Here is an 18414-nt window from a genome sequence, read left to right on the forward strand (position 1 = left end):
TATTATTAATTAATTTATTTATTTTTGGCTGCTTTGGGTCTTCGTTGCTGTGCATGGGCTTTCTCTAGTTGCGGCGAGCGGGGGCTGCTCCTCGCTGCGGTGCGCAGGCCTCTCATTGTCGTGGCTTCTCTTGTTGCAGAGCACGGGCTCTAGGTGCATGGGCTTCAGTAGTTCTGGTGCATGGGCTTCAGTAGTTCTGGTGCGTGGGCTCAGTAGTCATGTGTGGGCTCAGTAGTTGTGCCTCACGGGCTCCAGAGCGCAGGCTCAGTAGTTGTGGTGCACGGGCTTAGTTGCTCTGTAGCATGTGGGATCTTCCCAGACCAAGGATCGAACCCATGTCTTCTGCAGGCAGATTCCTAACCACTGCGGCACAAGGTAAGTCCCTGCCCTTACTTTTTTTGTTTCTTATGTTTGATGGGGCAGCTCTTTCCAAATCATTTATTCAGATACATTATGTATGAATTCTTCTAGACAGTCTTCTCACCTTATCTGAGAATAAGTTGATCTTCTCAGAGCTATAGTGGCTGGATATTGCTTTTTATCCACTTTCCTGTAGCCTAAAGTTGGAAAAGGGTGGAGTAGGAAAAATAGTGAGATCTATTGGGATTGAGTATAGCTTCTGCTAGGGGATAGGCCTTTGCTCTTTCTTGAGATCCTGTGAAATGTCCAGTTCCAGAACCCCTTCCATGCAGCCAAAGGTGTATCTCACTCCTATGGATTCTGGCTTATTCTCTTGACTCTGCAGAGTGCCCTGATGCTGGCAGATACTGGTAAACCATTTTATTTTTGTGGAAGACCCAAGGTAATACACAGGGTCATCTTTTCTAAAAGTATCCTCCCCAAAACCTGGAAACTATACACTTACTCTCTCATTTTACTTTTATAAATTGAAGTATTTTAATGAGAATTTTCATGAGTTCTTGAACTTACCTTATGTCCTTAATACTGTTTCTTGAGAATATTTTCCCCTCTCATTGTCTAAGAAACTTGAGGTGGAAAATTCTGTAACCGTGCCTTACTCTGCTATATTTTCTCACCAGTTGTTTAATAATAAATAGATCTATGTCTTGAGCTGGGAGGTATACATATACTCATTTAACTAAAAGTACAATATGGTATAGCATGGTGGTCACTAGTTATATTAAAAGTAACTGAGGAAATGAACATGTCATGTTATATCCATTTCTATTTGTTGAGGAGACTCTTTTCAACATCCTTTTGTAATTTTTCTGAAAGATGTCCCTTCCTTTCTGGACCATTACTACTACCTCTCATGTAGAACCCCAACCAAGGTCTACCTTAAGCCTCTAATACCTGATGCTTTGACTACTGGCAAATCTACAGTTTTTATTGCTATTCCCTTCTTCCCCGCCCCCTGAAAAAATCCAATGGCCTTCCATTATTTTAAGATATGGTGCAAACCTCTAGGTTCAGCTCCATCCACAATCTAACCTTTCAGGTTTATGTCCCCTTCTCATCTTACACGAATTCTCTCTTGCACCAATTCTATTCTCTAAATCTTTGTTTTTCTGTATCTACCCTTTTATTCTATAGACCCATGCACAGTGCTTTCAATTTATGTTTACTTATCTCAATTCTACCTTTATTTCCTATTTCCTCCATGAAGTCCTTCCTGACTTATAGCTGGAAAAGCTCTTCATCTTGTGAATTTTTATATAGAATTTACTGTCTCTATTTAATTCATTGGCATTGTTTTATGGCATAGCATTATTGGTCATTATATTTTAGCTTATGTCTCAAATCTTTCAGACCATGTTTTTTTGTTTGTTTTTGTTTTTACATTTGGTAGTGCCCTTATTGTCTAGCACAGTGCGACTTCATGGATTTGTAGATCCTTGTTTCCTTAAAAAGAATGATGAGACCAATTCACATCCTCTTCACTGCTGCAGGCAGCAACTGCTCATCCAACCTCTGGCACTTCTAATCTTCCAGAGGCTTTCCTACCATTCAGAGGGCTCTGCTAAAGCTTGAGGTAGTTGAAGAACTGAGTAAGGGATTACACTGAGAGCACAGGAAGGAAAGGGCATGCTAAAAATGTCCCTTTAATCGTCCTTTTGCAGCTTTTTAGTCAGTGAGATTTTTAAGCCTCTTCTCATAGGTCAGCTGTTGCCCGGATTTGAAAAGAGGCTACTTCAGAACACACTGGAATTCACAGTTCACTTGGACAGATGCCACCGGCTTCTGCGTTTGAGGGTCAAGGTTAGTTGTTCGTGGCGTGAGCACCTTCCTGTTTGCACAATCTGGTTATCCTTAACTACCCAAGTCTTATGAAGCAGCTCATAGGAAGGCGCTGGTTCTTAGGACAAAGTGAGACCACATCCCCAGCATTTTTCTTAAACGCGGCATTACTGCACTTTAACAGATTAGAATCCATCTGAATAAAAAGTAAAACTGAAGTGGGAAACAAACTTGGGCTTGAGTCGGCTACAGTAGCTCTCAGGGACAGGTACAGAAGAAATTATCGACGTGGGCCGTAGAGATGGTATGGTCTCTATTCCAGCTTCACTGCTCTTCTTTTTAGATACACACGCACGCGGGCCGGCAGCCTCAGTCACTAGGTAACGCAGGGCGCTAGCCACCGGTCGCCCTTGGTGCGCCTTCCTCAACTCAGCAAAGAACCGCAAGCATCGCGGACGCAGTTAACGGCCTCTCTACGGCCCACTCTGGGCGCGCGGAATCCTGGGACTTGTGGTCCGGCCCCGCGCGCTCCCTGCCCGGGCCCGCGTGGAACGGACTACATTTCCCAGGATGCATCGGAGGAAGGGGACTACAGGGGCGGTGGAAGGAGGGGGCGGTCCCAGCGCTCTGGGGCATCGCCGTTTCCAAGCGCCGAGATCTCGCCTAGTAACCCGCAGCCTCGGTTCCCGAAAGCGGCGCTGTGGCCCCGCCCCCGGAGCCTCGGCAGGAGGAAGAACCTGTCTCTCGCGACGCCCCAGTGACGAAGCCCGTCCTCGGGTGCGGGAGGCGGGGAAGGATTGGGAAGGGGGGGCAAGCAGAGGATTTCGCTCGCCCGTGCGAGATCCAGGACGTGCTCGCGGCGCCCGCTCAGAGCAGAGGTTAGAGGCGGCAGAGCCGGGATGCTCCGCAGGCTAGCCTGGATCGGGTGTGGGAGGAGTGCAGGACGCTGCAAAGGCTGCACTGTGCGCGGGCCGGGGTGTCCCCTGGGGCTGGCATCCCTCAGGTCGGCAGCGACCTATGCCTGGGATGTGTGTGCGCGTATGTGGGGGCTCGCCGTCCCCAGTGGTTCCTCGGGCGCTCCCGCCCCACGCCGGGCTAGAGGCGTGACCCTTGCGCCTGCGGGACCCCATAGCTAGCGCAGACCTTCCTGGGGAGAGGTACAAGATTTTGGTCACTTGTTAATTATTTAATTTCTTCTGGACCGGGAGCGTTTGTAGGTTGAGCTTTTCTACCTCTAGCTGCACTAGTGTCTCAGTTTCCTCCGATTCAGAAAAATCTTTTTATGGCGCTTTCAATTGGAGTTGCTGATTAGTGAGAGCTGCTAAGTTCTTGTGGTTTTCTCGGCCAAGAGACGGTTCACGGAGGATATGAATTATGAACACGTACACGACAACTAACTAATTGGAGCATCTAAAAAATGACCGTTGCATATTTGCCCTGGCTTAATGGGGGAAACAGCAAATGTTCTTTTTTTTTTTTTAACATCCTTATTGGAGTATAATTGCTTTACAATGGTGTGTTAGCTTCTGCTTTATAACAAAGTGCATCAGCTATACATATACATATATCCTCCCTCTTGCAGCAAATGTTCTTTCAAATCGTATCGGCAGCCACCAGCCAGCAGCATTTAGGGCATATTTCATATCATTAAAAAGATGGATCTGGAGGGAGAGAGGAGGAATAGTTGACAAATTTTTAAAAACTTGGTTTGTTTGGGGATCATTTTCTTGGACTGGGTGACTTACGCAAAATATTTGTTTCTTTCTTCCTCACTCTCGCATCCTGGATGTAGACTGTCAGTTTCGGATCCAAGGATGGCGATGGCAAAGCTTTCTCGAGTTCCTTATCAAATTAAAGCTGTCACAGAATAAATCCCGCTGCCTGCTGCGAGGCCCCCGGGCACAGCAAACTTCAGTGAGCGAACTGGTAATCAGTGTTTGGATATGCAGATCCATGATTTAAAAGGCGGGTGACCCTCCCAAAAACCTCTCACGGGGGCCGAAGCCCGCAGGTGCAGTGAGGCGTGCGCGCGCGAGTGCTGGCGCCCCAGAAGACGCCTCTCCCGTGGAGAGGGAGCCGGAGAGCCCGGCGGGGTCTGGCGACCGCGTACCTGGCGGCTCGTCTCCGGCGGCGGATGATGGTTGCGGCCGGCGCGCTGGTCTGTGTCTGTGCGTCGCCGCGGAAATCAGCGCCCGGCACTGCACGCTGAGCCCTTGCAGGTCCTCCGCATCCCGAGCCTTGGCGAGGACAGACCCGGAGCCCAGGGGCCGCGGACCCGCGCGCGGAGCGATCGGGGGGCGAGTGGGGTCAGCTTATCATGGCGGATCGGACAGCTCCCAGCTGCCAGCTCCGGCTGGAGTGGGTGTACGGGTACCGGGGTCACCAGTGCCGCAACAACCTGTACTACACCGCCGGCAAGGAAGTAGTCTACTTTGTGGCTGGCGTCGGGGTGGTTTACAGCACCCGCGAGCACAGCCAAAAATTCTTCTTGGGACACAACGACGACATTATCAGGTAAGGAGGTGGCCTGGGGCGGTGGGGAGGGGTTGGGTGTGAAGGTTGGAAGGGTGAGGAGAAGGATGACCAACTGGGCTTTCCTGGGGTCAGATCCGGAAGCCCCATGGAATAAAGGAGTCTCTCTGGAACCTCATGGAATTACAGAAGGGCTACGGATTCTAAGGCTAGGGCAGAAGCAGGGTAGGGGGTGCAGGTGGGGAGGGAGAGATTTCTCTTTATTCCTCCGGAAGGCTTTTAAATCTCTAAGGAGTTAAGTGTCCTGATGCTTTTTTGGTGTTCATTCCTGCTACAAGTGGAAGGATCCTGGGTAAACTATCAAACACTTCTCCTTCCCTCCCTAACTAGGAAAATGTAGGTCCAATAACCTGAACTGTGGGTATCATCTTTGGGGGGCTCTTTAGAAGGTACCTCAGCAAGCAAGAGGATTGAAAAAAAAAAAAACAACCCTAAAAGAAATTTTGCTAAAGGTAATTGGGATCTTCATTCCAGATGCTTTGAAACTAAGAAATTTCTGCAGTGGGTGGGGAGTTTGTTCTCTAATATTTCCCTTGGTACTGACTTAGTGCCAAAAAGCATATTTATGGATGCTTCCACACCATCACTGAGGTTATAAAAGGCTGGCAGTTGCTGGACCACAAAACCCTACCAGCCAGCCCACAGAATGGCCAACATCTAGTAGCGGATGGCGGGACTGATTAGAAGAACAAAACTGGATGAATAGACATTTTAGGGGTCCTCCTTATTAAATTGTAGAAGGGTATATTTTGATTTTTGGCCCTGTCCTCTGATCTTTGGACCAGACGCATTTTCCTCCAGCCCTTGTCAGCTTCTTGTGTGACCAAACAAGGTGTGGTCCAGATGCTGTTCACAGGGAATCCTTTTCAGCCTTCAGCAGTTAGGGAAGATTTCCATGATATGGGAGCCTCAGCCCACAGGGAAAATGACTTGCTGAGGATGGACTACAACTGACAGAGACCATATTTGTACCTTCCAGACTCGTGTGTTCATTGATGTAGAACACACTAACATCACGTTTCAGAATATTGCCACTTGTGCTTTGTTTCCTTTCATAATGAAATAAATGGTTAAGTGGTGTAATGATAATGGTCTTAATGTCTCTGTGGGAAGAATGATTTTTAAAAAGTAGGTTTTTCCCCTCTTGTAGTGTTGTGATTATTCTGTATTCTGGAGCCTTCTTTGCCCCCAAGCCCTAAAGTTGAAAAAATTGTTACAGAAAGTAAAAACTTAATATTTGAAAATGCAGTGAGATATATTTTTTTTTAAATCTTGAATTTTAGAAGATGAAGATTTTAAGTACTAGGAGCTCTACCGTTCTCAAGATTGGGTGGAACTGACATGTAAAACTTTCTTCATGTCACATATGACAGAATAGCTTTCTTCTCTCCCTGCTATGGTAATGGTTGTGATTGGGGCATCCTTACCTAGTCCCATCCTGGTGATTTTGCTTCTGTAATTGCTGAACTGATTATTAAAGTCACAGGTGCAAATGATTAACAGTGACTCGTGAAAAGGTTAGATGTTTAAAAATTAAAACCCATTACGTTTTTGCTCTTTCTTAATGCAGTGCTTTCCATTAACACCATCAAAATAAGTTGTAGTCCTTTGGGGGAAGGGAGAGAGTGGCAATTAAACAGAAAATTCCTTGCGGTTAAATAATAGTAATATGACAGTTCACTGAACTACTTTGAGGATTTGAACTCCTAATCTTAATTTATTTTCTCTAATAGGAAAAAAAAATTAAATGCACTGTTGAAACTGAAGGTGGGAAAAGGGTGGAGTTGCAGTGAACCACTGTTATGACAGGCTATGGGACTAGTGGGGATGTGATGATATCTGGCTTAGTTGAAGAAACACTCAGATTTGAAGATAAGGTGAATGAAGTTATTTGTGTAACTGTGTTTTCAAGGAGCTTCAATTTTGAAAAGAAAAAAGTGATTTAGCTTCTGGTCTTTTTATTAAGATAGTTATATCTTTATGCTTTACAGTGACATGGTAGCAAGGCTGCCTGCAGAGAAAGGACTTTATTGCTAAATTTCGATGATATTTGGTTGGGTCTGAGTATAGGTGAGCAGAGTTCTTTAATATCCATGTATGTGTTTGCACATACGAATAAAATTAAGTCCAACAGATTAAAAAACACAGACCACAGATCATTATATAATTAAGAGCTGTAAAATTAGAGAATGTAGAATGTTTATGTTGTTATTTTGCTTTATCTTCTATATGTAAATATCTTTTTCCGGTGAAGGTAGTACACAGGCAATATTTGTTTTTAGCCTTAGTATATGGGACTCTTAAGTGCCATTTCCTTCATAATTTTATTCCCAGAAGCATACTAGATGTTTGAAATTAGTATTGTAAAATGTTAGGAATATTAATGTATTAACTGTATATATGGAAAGGAAATTTGTACTCTTTTATCTTTATGAATTTCAACTCATTTCTGTATAGCCAGTTATACTACTGATTTTCTATTTAAAATATTGACGTTTCTCATTGAATGAGGAGGACTAAAGCTAAAATACTAGTGCAGAAATGTTTGGGGTTTTTTGGAATCATGACATAAATATTAAAATTTCTAACTCTTGATTCCATCAAACGAGATAATGTAAGTAATTGTCCACATAGCTTTTGCATTAGTTTGAAAGATATATTCATAATGCATACATTTCCCACTGTTTTATTTATTGTGCTACTTTCCCGAGAATATTAACTAGAAAGCAGTCCAACAAATATTGATACTACACTCCATTTTAGAAACCCGTGTCATCTCTGAGATCATGATGAACTTTAATAATAATACTGTAGGATTTGGCAGAGCTCATTAGAGTTCAGCGTATGTTTCCTCCTGATTTGACAGACTATGTGTTTAAATCAGATTTTTTAAGATGTTAATATGTGAAGCATAATGTGATTTATTGGATGTGGAGGCTTAGTTTTATTCTCTTGAATGACTATACTTCAATACAGTTAACAGATTAGCAGATGATGCCATATTTTAGCTCTGATAACATTGTGGTGGGACAAATAAATATTAAAGCAACACTCAAATCAGTGCTTGAAGGTAAGGACAGTATACAGGCAGGAATAATTACTAACTTGGTTTCTGCTGCAGGTAGCAGACCATGACACAGTACTGGAGCAAATGAAAGAAAAGGTCATGAACACATTTGCTCTCTGTCACCTCCCGTCCATTTTCACAGTGACTCCAGTTGAGACATTTCTCTCCTTACTCTGGATCCCTATTTTGCGTCTGACTAGTCCCCTGTCTCCCTTTTCGTTTCTCTTATTTTTCAGCTCTCTGTTGCAAGGGCGGTTTTTCGGCAGTACCATTTTAGGGGAAAGGGCACTGACTTTGATTTCACACCCACTTGGGTTTGAACCCACTCTGCTGTTTGTTTACTAGAGGCATCCGAGTGAGTGGCTTGACCTCTCAGGGCCTTGTTTGTTTGTGAAAGGGTGGATAACAACACCTAAGTTGCAGAATTGTAACTATTAGAAGTAATGTATGCAAATAGTTTAGCATGGGGCCTGGCCCTTAATTGTTGCTCAATAAATGCCCTTAGTAATTATAGTAGTAGTACACTATTCAATCAAAAACACACACAATACACCAAAGACAAAAAAAATGTTTCCTCACTGTCCATAGTCTGAAGTCCAAAATTCTGAGTTTTCCATTCTCCCTGGTCTTAACCCACCTTTCTACCTTCATTTTCCTTTTCTTTAAAAAGAAACATAAATTGTTTGCTTCCCACTTGCCATATAATAAGATTACTATGTTCTTTCCTGTCTCACACTGGGATGATTTATCTCCCCCTTCATCCTTCTTCTCCTGATCCCTTTCCCCCAGTGGCATAGTGGTGGGAGCATGGGCTTAGTCAGACATACCTGATTTTGAACCTAGATGTGCCACCAGTTGGGTGACTTGGAGAAGCTACTAAACCTCTGTGAGTCTCAACTATCATCAGTAAAATAGCTTCTCATACGTGCAATGGAGGTTTAGAAGTACCTAACTTGTAGCTTGTGGAGATAACATACAAGGTTCCCCACAGTGTTTGGCAGATAGGAAGTGCCCGCCGCAGGGAGCCTATTTGTATCTACGTCTTGCATGGCCCCATCCATTTCAATCTCACCTCTCCCATGAGACCTTTTACCATCCTTAGATGAAGAGGCGCCTTAGATGAAGGAATGCCTTGCACTCCTAAAGTTTTACATCTTTCGTGACCAATGCTGCTCACTTGATATATATATATATATATATATATATATATATATATATAAAATTTAGTTGTTTCACTCTGAATATTTTCATTTGTAAATATATGTAAGACCCTTGAGGCTGAGAATGAATTTAATAATCAGAGCCAACATTTCCTGAGTGCAGACTCAGTGCTAAATGTGCGTACAGATTTATCTCTTCCATCTTCTCGACAACCCCGTGACGTTGGTACTGTGGTTAGCCTCAGTTTCCTGGTGAGGAAACTGAAGCACAGAGAGGTTAAAGATGTTGCCCATGGTCACTATTTAGCAGATTGTAGAATGGGAATTGGAACCCAAGTCAGTCTGATTCCAAAACCCAGAGCTATCACTTCACTGCTTTACACACTTTTTTATTTTTCTCGGTTACTGTGGTCCGTACCATCGTGCCTTGTCTCTAACCAGAACTCAGTAAGTTTGTGATTCCTTGTAACTGTTTTTCAACCTCGTGCTTTATTTAAGGATATTTGAAGCAGATCACTAGAACTCTGTTTAGAAATGGAACCGTGTTCAAGTTCACCTTAGGAACATCACCAGCTTTGAAGCAATGACCTGAAACAACGAACTGCTGGAGATGTTAAAAAATTTGTTAAGTCTCAATTGTGACATGGCTAAAATTACCTGGTTCTGCAGGTGCACTCAATTGCACTTGTTGAATTTGAAGAGAGGGTTGTAATAGCCATGGTTGGGCCTGGAGTGTTGGGTAAACAGGTTCACATGAAGGCCTGGAGATGTGATTTCATATTCTTCAGTCCCTTGACCAGTTTGAACAAAGGAAGCATGGGGGTAACTATAAAGAATCAAACCTGTATTGAGTACTTGCTCTGTACCAGGCACTACACACACACACACACACACACACACACAGAGAGAGAAATCCCTTCACCCACAACTCTGAGAGATAGCCTTTATTTTACAGGTACAGCTCAGAGAGGGAAAGAGATTTAAGCAAAGTCACTCAGTGGTACCATCCGCGCTATTTGTTGGATCTTACTTGCTCTGTTCATTGGCATGAGCATGTAGTGAAAGGTTTTGATGGAAGCTTACAGTCTATTCATAAATGATTTTACTATTGTTATTATTGTTAATAAGCTATAGTCTGGTGATTTTTTATTAAGATTTATTTATTCTCTAAATTGGGTAGATTTTACTCTTTTTCATTTGTTTATTCATCAAAAACTCATTTCACATCTAGAATGTACCAGATGCAGGGGTGCAGCTTTGAACATGACCAAGTTCTTGCCCCCATTCTGGTGGAGGAAGCCAACAATGAATGAACAAGAAAGCAAGGTGAATATATCAATAGATTGTGATAAGTACTAACGAGGGAATGGCCTTGGAGGGGAACTGGGTTGAGTGGGGGTATGGGAGCTACCTTAGATAAGGTTTCCAGAGCAGCTGTCTAGGGAGATGGCATTTAAGCTGAGACCTGAAGGATGAGAAGGGGTAGGTAAGCGAAGATGTGATGGAGAAAGAGCGGTTATGTGCAACGGCACCAGGGTGAGAAAGAACTTGGTGTGCCCAGAATTCTGGTATAGATATCCAGAGAAAGACCAAGGTCATAGTACTTCTCATCCAGGTCATTAATGCCTCATGGGTTTTGGTACCATATGTCCTAGATATCCCAGGACAGTAACAAATATTCCATTCAGTTATTGTTATGGGTATACTTGCTATTGTCATGTCATGATTCTCTTTTTAGTTCAGAATATATGACCATGATGTTATTTTTAAAATATGGTTACTATATAATGGATCACTGCTTGAAAAACATTACACTGGAGTATGCTCTCTTATAAAGAATTATATTGGCTCTACCACCAACAGTCAATCAGAATGTAGATTATACTGTGGTAAGTGAAAAACTGTTTCATGGCAGCATCTTTTTTTTTTTGCTGTACGTGGGCCTCTCACTGTTGTGGTCTCTCCCGTTGCGGAGCACAGGCTCCAGACGTGCAGGCTCAGCGGCCATGGCTCACGGGCCCAGCCGCTCCGTGGCATGTGGGATCTTCCCAGACCGGGGCACGAACCCGTGTCCCCTGCATTGGCAGGCAGACTCTCAACCACTGCGCCACCAGGGAAGCCCCATGGCAGCATCTTTAAGCAGGGCTGTTCTAGGGCCTCTCCTACCCACAAGGATGTGGATCTCAATAACTTTGCAATGTAGATGATGTATTTGCCAACAAAAAAGAAAAAGCAAGCTGTTGGGAAGGTTACCTTGCTGACTCTGCTTCTGGAACTGACTCTTTCCCCAGTAAGCTGGAGCGGCATGGAAAGCTATCCTTTAGCCAGCAGACCTACACATCTTCATCAGTCAGCCTCCTCTTGTAGGTTTAACTCGATTTGTCATATGTGGATAGGACTTAAATGTAATTAAAATGTTTGACAGCAAACAGTTCTTCTCAAATATCATTGTGCATAGGAGTCACCCAAGCACTCACTAATAAAATCCAGATTCTGATTCAGCAAGTCTGGTGGTGAGGGCTGACATCCTGCATTTCTAACCAGCTCCCAGGTGATGCTAATGCTTCTGGTCTGCTATGCAGCAAGATGTTCAGATCCTCATTTGTATGTTTCAGATCTCAGTAGACCAGTGTTGTTTTTTTCAACCCCAAAGATGTTGCCATCTTGTGAAATAGACTTTTAATAATATATGTATATATGACTCATATTTATTAAATTCTTAAATTAACAGAATCAATTTTTTATTAAGTTGGCACCTAGCCCAGTGTTCTTTTTTTTTTTAACATCTTTATTGGAGTATAATTGCTTTACAATGGAGTGCTAATTTCTGCTGTATAAAAAAGTGAATCAGCTATACATATGCATATATCCCCATATCCCCTCCTCTTGTGTCTCCCTCCTGCACTCCCTATCCCACCTCTCTAGGTGCACACAAAGCACAGAGCTGATCTCCCTGTGCTATGCGGCTGCTTCCCACTAGCTATCTATTTTACATTTGGTAGTATATATATGTCCATGCCATTCTCTCACTTCGTCCCAGCTTACCTTTCCCCCTCCCCGTGTCCTCAAGTCCATTCTCTATGTCTGTGTCTTTATTCCTGTCCTGGCCCTAGGTTCTTCAGAACCTTTTTTTTTAGATTCCATATATATGTGTTAGCATACGGTATTTGTTTTTCTCTTTCTGACTTACTTCACTCTGTATGACAGACTCTAGGTCCAGCCACCTCATTACGAATAACTTAATTTCATTTCTTTTTATGGCTGAGTAATATTCCATTGTATACATGTGCCACATCCTCATGATCCATTCATCTATCAGTGGACACTTAAGTTGCTTCCATGTCCTGGCTATTGTAAATAGAGCTTCAATGAACATTGTGGTACATGACTCTTTTTGAATTATGGTTTTCTCAGGGTACATGCCCAGTAGTGGGATTGCTAGGTTGTATGGTAGTTCTATTTTTAGTTTTTTAAGGAACCTGCATACTGTTCTCCATAGTGGCTGTATCAATTTACATTCCCACCAACAGTGCAAGAGGGTTCTCTTTTCTCCACACCTTCTCCAGCATTTATTGTTTGTACATTTTTTGATGATGGCCATTCTGACTGGTGTGAGGTGATACCTCATTGTAGTTTTGATTTACATTTCTCTAACGATTAATGATGTTGAGCATCCTTTCATGTGTTTGTTGGCAATCTGTATATTTTCTTTGGAAAAATGTCGATTTAGGTCTTCTGCCCATTTTTGGATTGGGTTGTTTGTTTTTTTGATACTGAGCTGCATGAGCTGCTTATATATTTTGGAGATTAATCCTTTGTCAGTTGCTTCATTCGCAGATATTTTCTCCAATTGTGAGGGTTGTCTTTTCATCTTGTTTATGGTTTCCTTTGCTGTGCAAAAGCTTTTAAGTTTCATTAGGTCCCATTAGTTATTTTTGTTTTTATTTCCCTTCCTCTGTGAGGTGGTTCAAAAAGGATCTTGCTGTGATTTATGTCAAAGAGTGTTCTGACTATGTTTTCCTCTAAGAGTTTTATACTGTCTGGCCTTACATTTAGGTCTTTAATCCATTTTCAGTTTATTTTTGTGTATGGTGTTTCATTCTTTCACATGTAGCTGTCCAGTTTTCCCAGCACCACTTATTGAAGAGGCTGTCTTTTCTGCATTGTATATTCTTGCATCCTTTATCAAAGATAAGGTGACCATATGTGCATGGGTTTATCTCTGGGCTTTCGATTCTGTTCCATTGATCTATATTTCTGTTTTTGTGCCAGTACCATACTGTCCTGATTACTGTATCTTTGTAGTATAGTCTTAAGTCAGGGAGCCTGATTCCTCCAGCTTCGCTTTTCTTTCTCAAGATTCTTTTGACTATTTGGGGTCTTTTGTGTTTCCATACAAACTGTGAAATTTTTTGTTCGAGTTCTGTGAAAAATGCCACTGGTAGTTTGATAGGGATTGCATTGAATCTGTAGATTGCTTTGGGTAGTATAGTCATTTTCACAATGTTGATTCTTCCAATCCAAGAACATGGTATATCTGTCTATCTGTTTGTATCATCTTTAATTTCTTTCATCAGTGTCTTATAGTTTTCTGCATACAGGTCTTTTGTCTCCATAGGTAGGTTTATTCCTAGGTATTTTATTCTTTTTGTTGCAGTGGTAAATGGGAGTGTTTCAATTTGTCTTTCAGATTTTTCATCTTAGTGTATAGGAATGCAAGAGATTTCTCTGCATTAATTTTCTATCCTGCCACTTGACCAAGTTCATTGATTAGCTCTAGTAGTTTTCTGGTAGCATCTTTTGGATTCCCTATGTATAGTATCATGTCATCTGCAAATAGTGACAGTTTTACTTCTTCTTTTCTGATTTGGGTTCCTTTTCTTTCTTTTTCTTCTCTGACTGCATTGGCTAAATCTTCCAAAACTATGTTTTATAATAGTGGTGAGAGTGGGCAACCTTGTCTTTTTCCTGATCTTAGTGGAAATGGTTTGTTTTTCACCATTGAGAACGATGTTGGCTGTTGGTTTGTCACATATGGCAAACCATGTATGGTTTACCTTATTATGTTGAGGTAAGTTCCTTCTATGCCTACTTTCTGGAGAGTTTTTATCATAAATGGATGTTGAAAGCTTTTTCTGCATCTATTGAGATTATCATATGGTTTTTATCCTTCAATTTGATAATATGGTTTATCACATTGATAGATTTGTGTATATTGAAGAATCCTTGCATTCCTGGGGTAAACCCCACTTGATCATGGTGTATGATCCTTGTAATGTGCTGTTGGATTCTGTTTGCTAGTATTTTGTTGAGGATTTTTGCATCTATGTTCATTAGTGATAATTGCCTGTAATTTTCTTTTTTGGTGACATCTTTGTCTGGCTTTGGTATCAGGGTGATGGTGGCCTCATAGAATGAGTTTAGGAGTATTCCTCCCTCTGCTATATTTTAGAAGAGTTTGAGAAGGATAGGTGTTAGCTCTTCTCTAAATGATAGAATTCGCCTGTGAAGCCATTTGATCCTGGGCTTTTGTTTGTTGGAAGATTTTTAATCACAGTTTCAATTTCAGTGCTTGTGATTGGTCTGTTCATATTTTCTATTTCTTCCTAGTTCATTCTCAGAAGGTTGTGGTTTTCTAAGAATTTGTCCATTTCTTCCAGGTTGTCCATTTCATTGCCATGTAGTTGCTTGTAATAATCTCACATGTTCCTTTGTATTTCTGCAGTGTCAGTTGTTACTATTTTTTTCATTTCTAATTCTATTGATTTGAGTCTTCTCCCTTTTATTCTTGATGAGTCTGGCTAATGGTTTATCAATTTTGTTTATCTTCTCAAAGCGCCAGCTTTTAGTTTTATTGATCTTTGCTATTGTTTCCTTCATTTCTTTTTCACTTATTTCTGATCTGATCTTTATGATTTCTTTCTTTCTGCTAACTTTGGGGCTTTTTTGTTCTTCTTTCTCTAATTGCTTTAGGTGTAAGATTAGGTTGTTTATTTGACATGTTTCTTGTTTCTTGAGGTAGGATTGTATTACTATAAACTTCCCTGTTAGAACTGCTTTTGCTGCATCCCATAGGTTTTGGGTTGTCGTGTTCTCATTGTCATTTTTTCTAGGTATTTTTTGATTTCCTCTTTGATCTCTTCAGTGATCTCTTGGTTATTTAGTAGTGCCTTGTTTAGCCTCCATGTGCTTGTATTTTTTACAGATTTTTTCCTGTAATTGATATCTAGTCTCATAGCATTGTGGTCGGAAAAGATACTTGATATGATTTCAATTTTCTTAAATTTACCAAGGCTTGATTTGTGACCCAAGATATGATCTATCCTGGAGCATGTTCCATGAGCACTTGAGAAGAAAGTGTATTCTGTTGTTTTTGGATGGAATGTCCTATAAATTTCAATTAAATCCATTTTGTTTAATGTGTCATTTAAAGCTTGTGTTTCTGTATTTATTTTCATGTTGGATGATATGTCCATTGATGAAAATGTGGTGTTAAAGTCCCCTACTATGATTGTGCTACTGTCGATTTCCTTTTTTTATGGCTGTTAGCATTAGCCTTATATATTGAGGTGCTCCTATGTTGGGTGCATAAATATTTACAATTGTTATATATTCTTCTTGCATTGATCCCTTGATCATTATGTAGTGTTCTTCTTTGTCTCTTGTAATAGTCTTTATTTTAAAGTCTATTTTGTCTGATATGAGAACTGCTACTCCAGCTTTCTTTTGATTTCCATTTGCATGGAATATCTTTTTCCATCTCCTCAGTTTCAGTGTGAATGTGTCCCTAGGTCTGAAGTGGGTCTCTTGTAGACAGCATATATATGGGTCCTGTTTTTGTATCCATTCAGCAAGCCTGTGTCTTTTGGTTGGAGCATTTAGTCCATTTACATTTAAGGTAGTTATCGATGTATATGTTCCTTTTACCATTTACTTAATTGTTTTGGGTTTGTTATTGTAGGTCTTATCCTTCTCTTGTTTTTCCTGCCTAGAGAAATTCCTTTACCATTTGTTATAAAGCTGGTTTCTTGGTGCTGAATTCTCTTAGCTTTTGCTTGTCTCTAAAGGTTTTTAATTTCTCCATCGAATCTGAATGATATCCTTGCTGCATAGAATAATCTTTTTTTAAAAATTTTATTTATTTATTTATTTTTATTTTTGGCTGTGTTGGGTCTTCATTGCTGCATGCGGGCTTTCTCTAGTTGCAGCAAGCGGGGGCTACTCTTCGTTGCGGTGCATGGGCTTCTCATTGCAGTGGCTTCTCTCATTGTGGAGCATGGGCTCTAGGCGCATGGGCTTCAGTAGTTGCGGCACGCTGGCTCAGTAGTTGTGGCTCACAGGCTCTAGAGCACAGGCTCAGTCATTGTGGCACACAAGCTTAGTTGCTCCGTGGCATGTGGGATCTTCCCGGACCAGGGATCGAACCCATGTCCCCTGCATTGGCAGGCGGATTCTCGACCACTGTGCCACTGGGGAAGCCCTGCGTAGAGTAATCTTGTTTGTAGGTTTTTCCCTTTCATCACTTTAAATATGTCCTGCCACCCCCTTATGGCTTGCAGAGTTTCTGCTGAAAGATGAGCTGTTAACCTTATGGGGATTCCCTTGTATGTTATCTGTTGCTTTTCCCTTGCTGCTTTTAATATTTTTTGTTTGTATTTAATTTTTGATAGTTTGATTAATATGTGTCTTGGCATGTTTCTCCTTGGATTTATCCTGTATGGGACTGTCTGTGCTTCCTGGACTTGATTGACTATTTCCTTTCCTATATTAGGGAAGTTTTAAACTATAATCTCTTCAAATATTTTCTCAGACCCTTGTTTTTTCTCTTCTACTTCTGGGACCCCTATAATTCAAATGTTGGTGCAGTTAATGTTCTCCCAAAGGTCTCTGAGACTGTCCCAATTCTTTTCATTCTTTTTTCTTTATTCTGCTCTGAGGTAGTTATTTCCACTATTTTATCTTCCAGGTCACTTATCCGTTCTTCTGCCTTAGTTATTCTGCTATTGATTACTTCTAGAGAATCTTAAATTTCATTTATTATGTTGTTCATCATTGTTTGTTTGCTCTTTAGTTCTTCTAGGTCCTTGTTAAATGTTTCTTGTATTTTCTCCATTCTATTTACAAGATTTTGGATCATGTTTACTGTTATTGCTCTGAATTCTTTTTCAGGTAGATTGCCTATTTCCTCTTCATTTGTTTGGTCTGGCGGGTTTTTACCTTGTTCCTTCATCTGCTGTGTATTTCTCTGTCTTCTCATTTTGGTTAATTTACTGTGTTTGGGGTCTCCTTTTCACAGGCTCCAAGTTCATAGTTCCCATTGTTTTTGGTGTCTGCCCCCCAGTGGGTAAGGTTGATTCAGTGGGTTGTGTAGGCTTCCTGGTGGAGGGGACTGGTTCCTGTGTTCTGGTTGATGAGGCTGGATCTTGTCTTTCTGGTGGGCAGGACCGAGTCTGGTGGTGTGTTTTGGGGTGTCTGTGACCTTATTATGATTTTAGGCAGCCTCTCTGCTCATGGGTGGGGTTGTGTTCCTGTCTTTTTAGTTGTTTGGCATAGGGTGTCCAGCACTGTAGCTTGCTGGTCCTTGAGTGGAGCTGGGTCTTAGCGTTGAGATGGAGATCTCTGGGAGAACTTTCGCTGTTTGATATGTTGGGCCAGGAGGTCTCTGGTGGACCAGTGTCCTGAACTCAGCTCTCCTACCTCAGAGGCTCAGTCCTGACACCCGGCTGGAGCACCAAGACCCTGTCAGCCACACTGCACAGAAGAAAAGGAGAAAAGAAAGAAAGAGAGAGAGAGAGAGAGAGAGAGAGAGAGAGAAAGAAAAATAAAGTTATTAAAATAAAAAAATTATTAAAAATTAAAAAATTTAAAAAGTAATAAAGAAAGAAAAGAAGAGAGCAACCAAATCAAAAAACAAATCCACCAATGATAACAAGTGCTAAAAACTATACAAAAACAACGACAACAAAAAAACGGACAGACAGGACCCTAGGACAAATGATAAAAGGAAAGCCCTACAGACAAAGTCACACAAAGAAGCATACACATACACACTCAAAAAAGATAAAATAAAAAAATATATATATATATAAAAAGGAAGAGAGCAATCAAATCAGTAAACAAATCTACCAATGATAATAAGCTCTAAATTCTAAACTAAGATAAACATAAAACCAGAAACAAATTAGATGCAGGAAGGAAACTCCATGTCTATGGTTGCTCCCAAAGTCCACTGCCTCAATTTTGGGATGATTCGTTGTCTATTCAGGTATTCCACAGATGCAGGGTACATCAAGTTGATTGTGGAGATTTAATCCTCTGCTCCTGAGGCTGCTGGGAGAGATTTCCCTTTCTCTTCTTTGTTTGCACAGCTCCTGGGGTTCAGCTTTGGATTTGGCCCCGCCTCTGCGTGTAGGTCACCTGAGGGCATCTGTTCCCGCCCAGACAGGACAGGGTTAA

The 18414-nt window shown here is 41.4% G+C and overlaps 1 protein-coding gene across 5 annotated transcripts in view; it reads left to right on the forward strand.

The window, feature by feature from the left end:
- Positions 1–18414, forward strand: part of EML6 (EMAP like 6) — a 377195-nt gene that overhangs the window by 32893 nt on the left and 325888 nt on the right. For 3 of the 5 annotated variants that reach the window (XM_082641844.1, XM_082641847.1, XM_082641848.1), the window contains exon 3: positions 4000–4713. In XM_082641844.1, the coding sequence (XP_082497970.1) occupies positions 4517–4713 (197 nt within the window). In that variant the 5' untranslated portion in view covers positions 4000–4516. Of the gene's footprint in view, positions 1–2092; positions 3078–3991; positions 4714–18414 lie in introns of those variants that run through there. The other 2 variants (XM_082641846.1, XM_082641845.1) reach the window with 2 other exon arrangements.

Source organism: Mesoplodon mirus (assembly GCF_964341445.2).
Source record: "Mesoplodon mirus genome assembly, chromosome: 14".
Taxonomy (NCBI): domain Eukaryota; kingdom Metazoa; phylum Chordata; class Mammalia; order Artiodactyla; family Ziphiidae; genus Mesoplodon; species Mesoplodon mirus.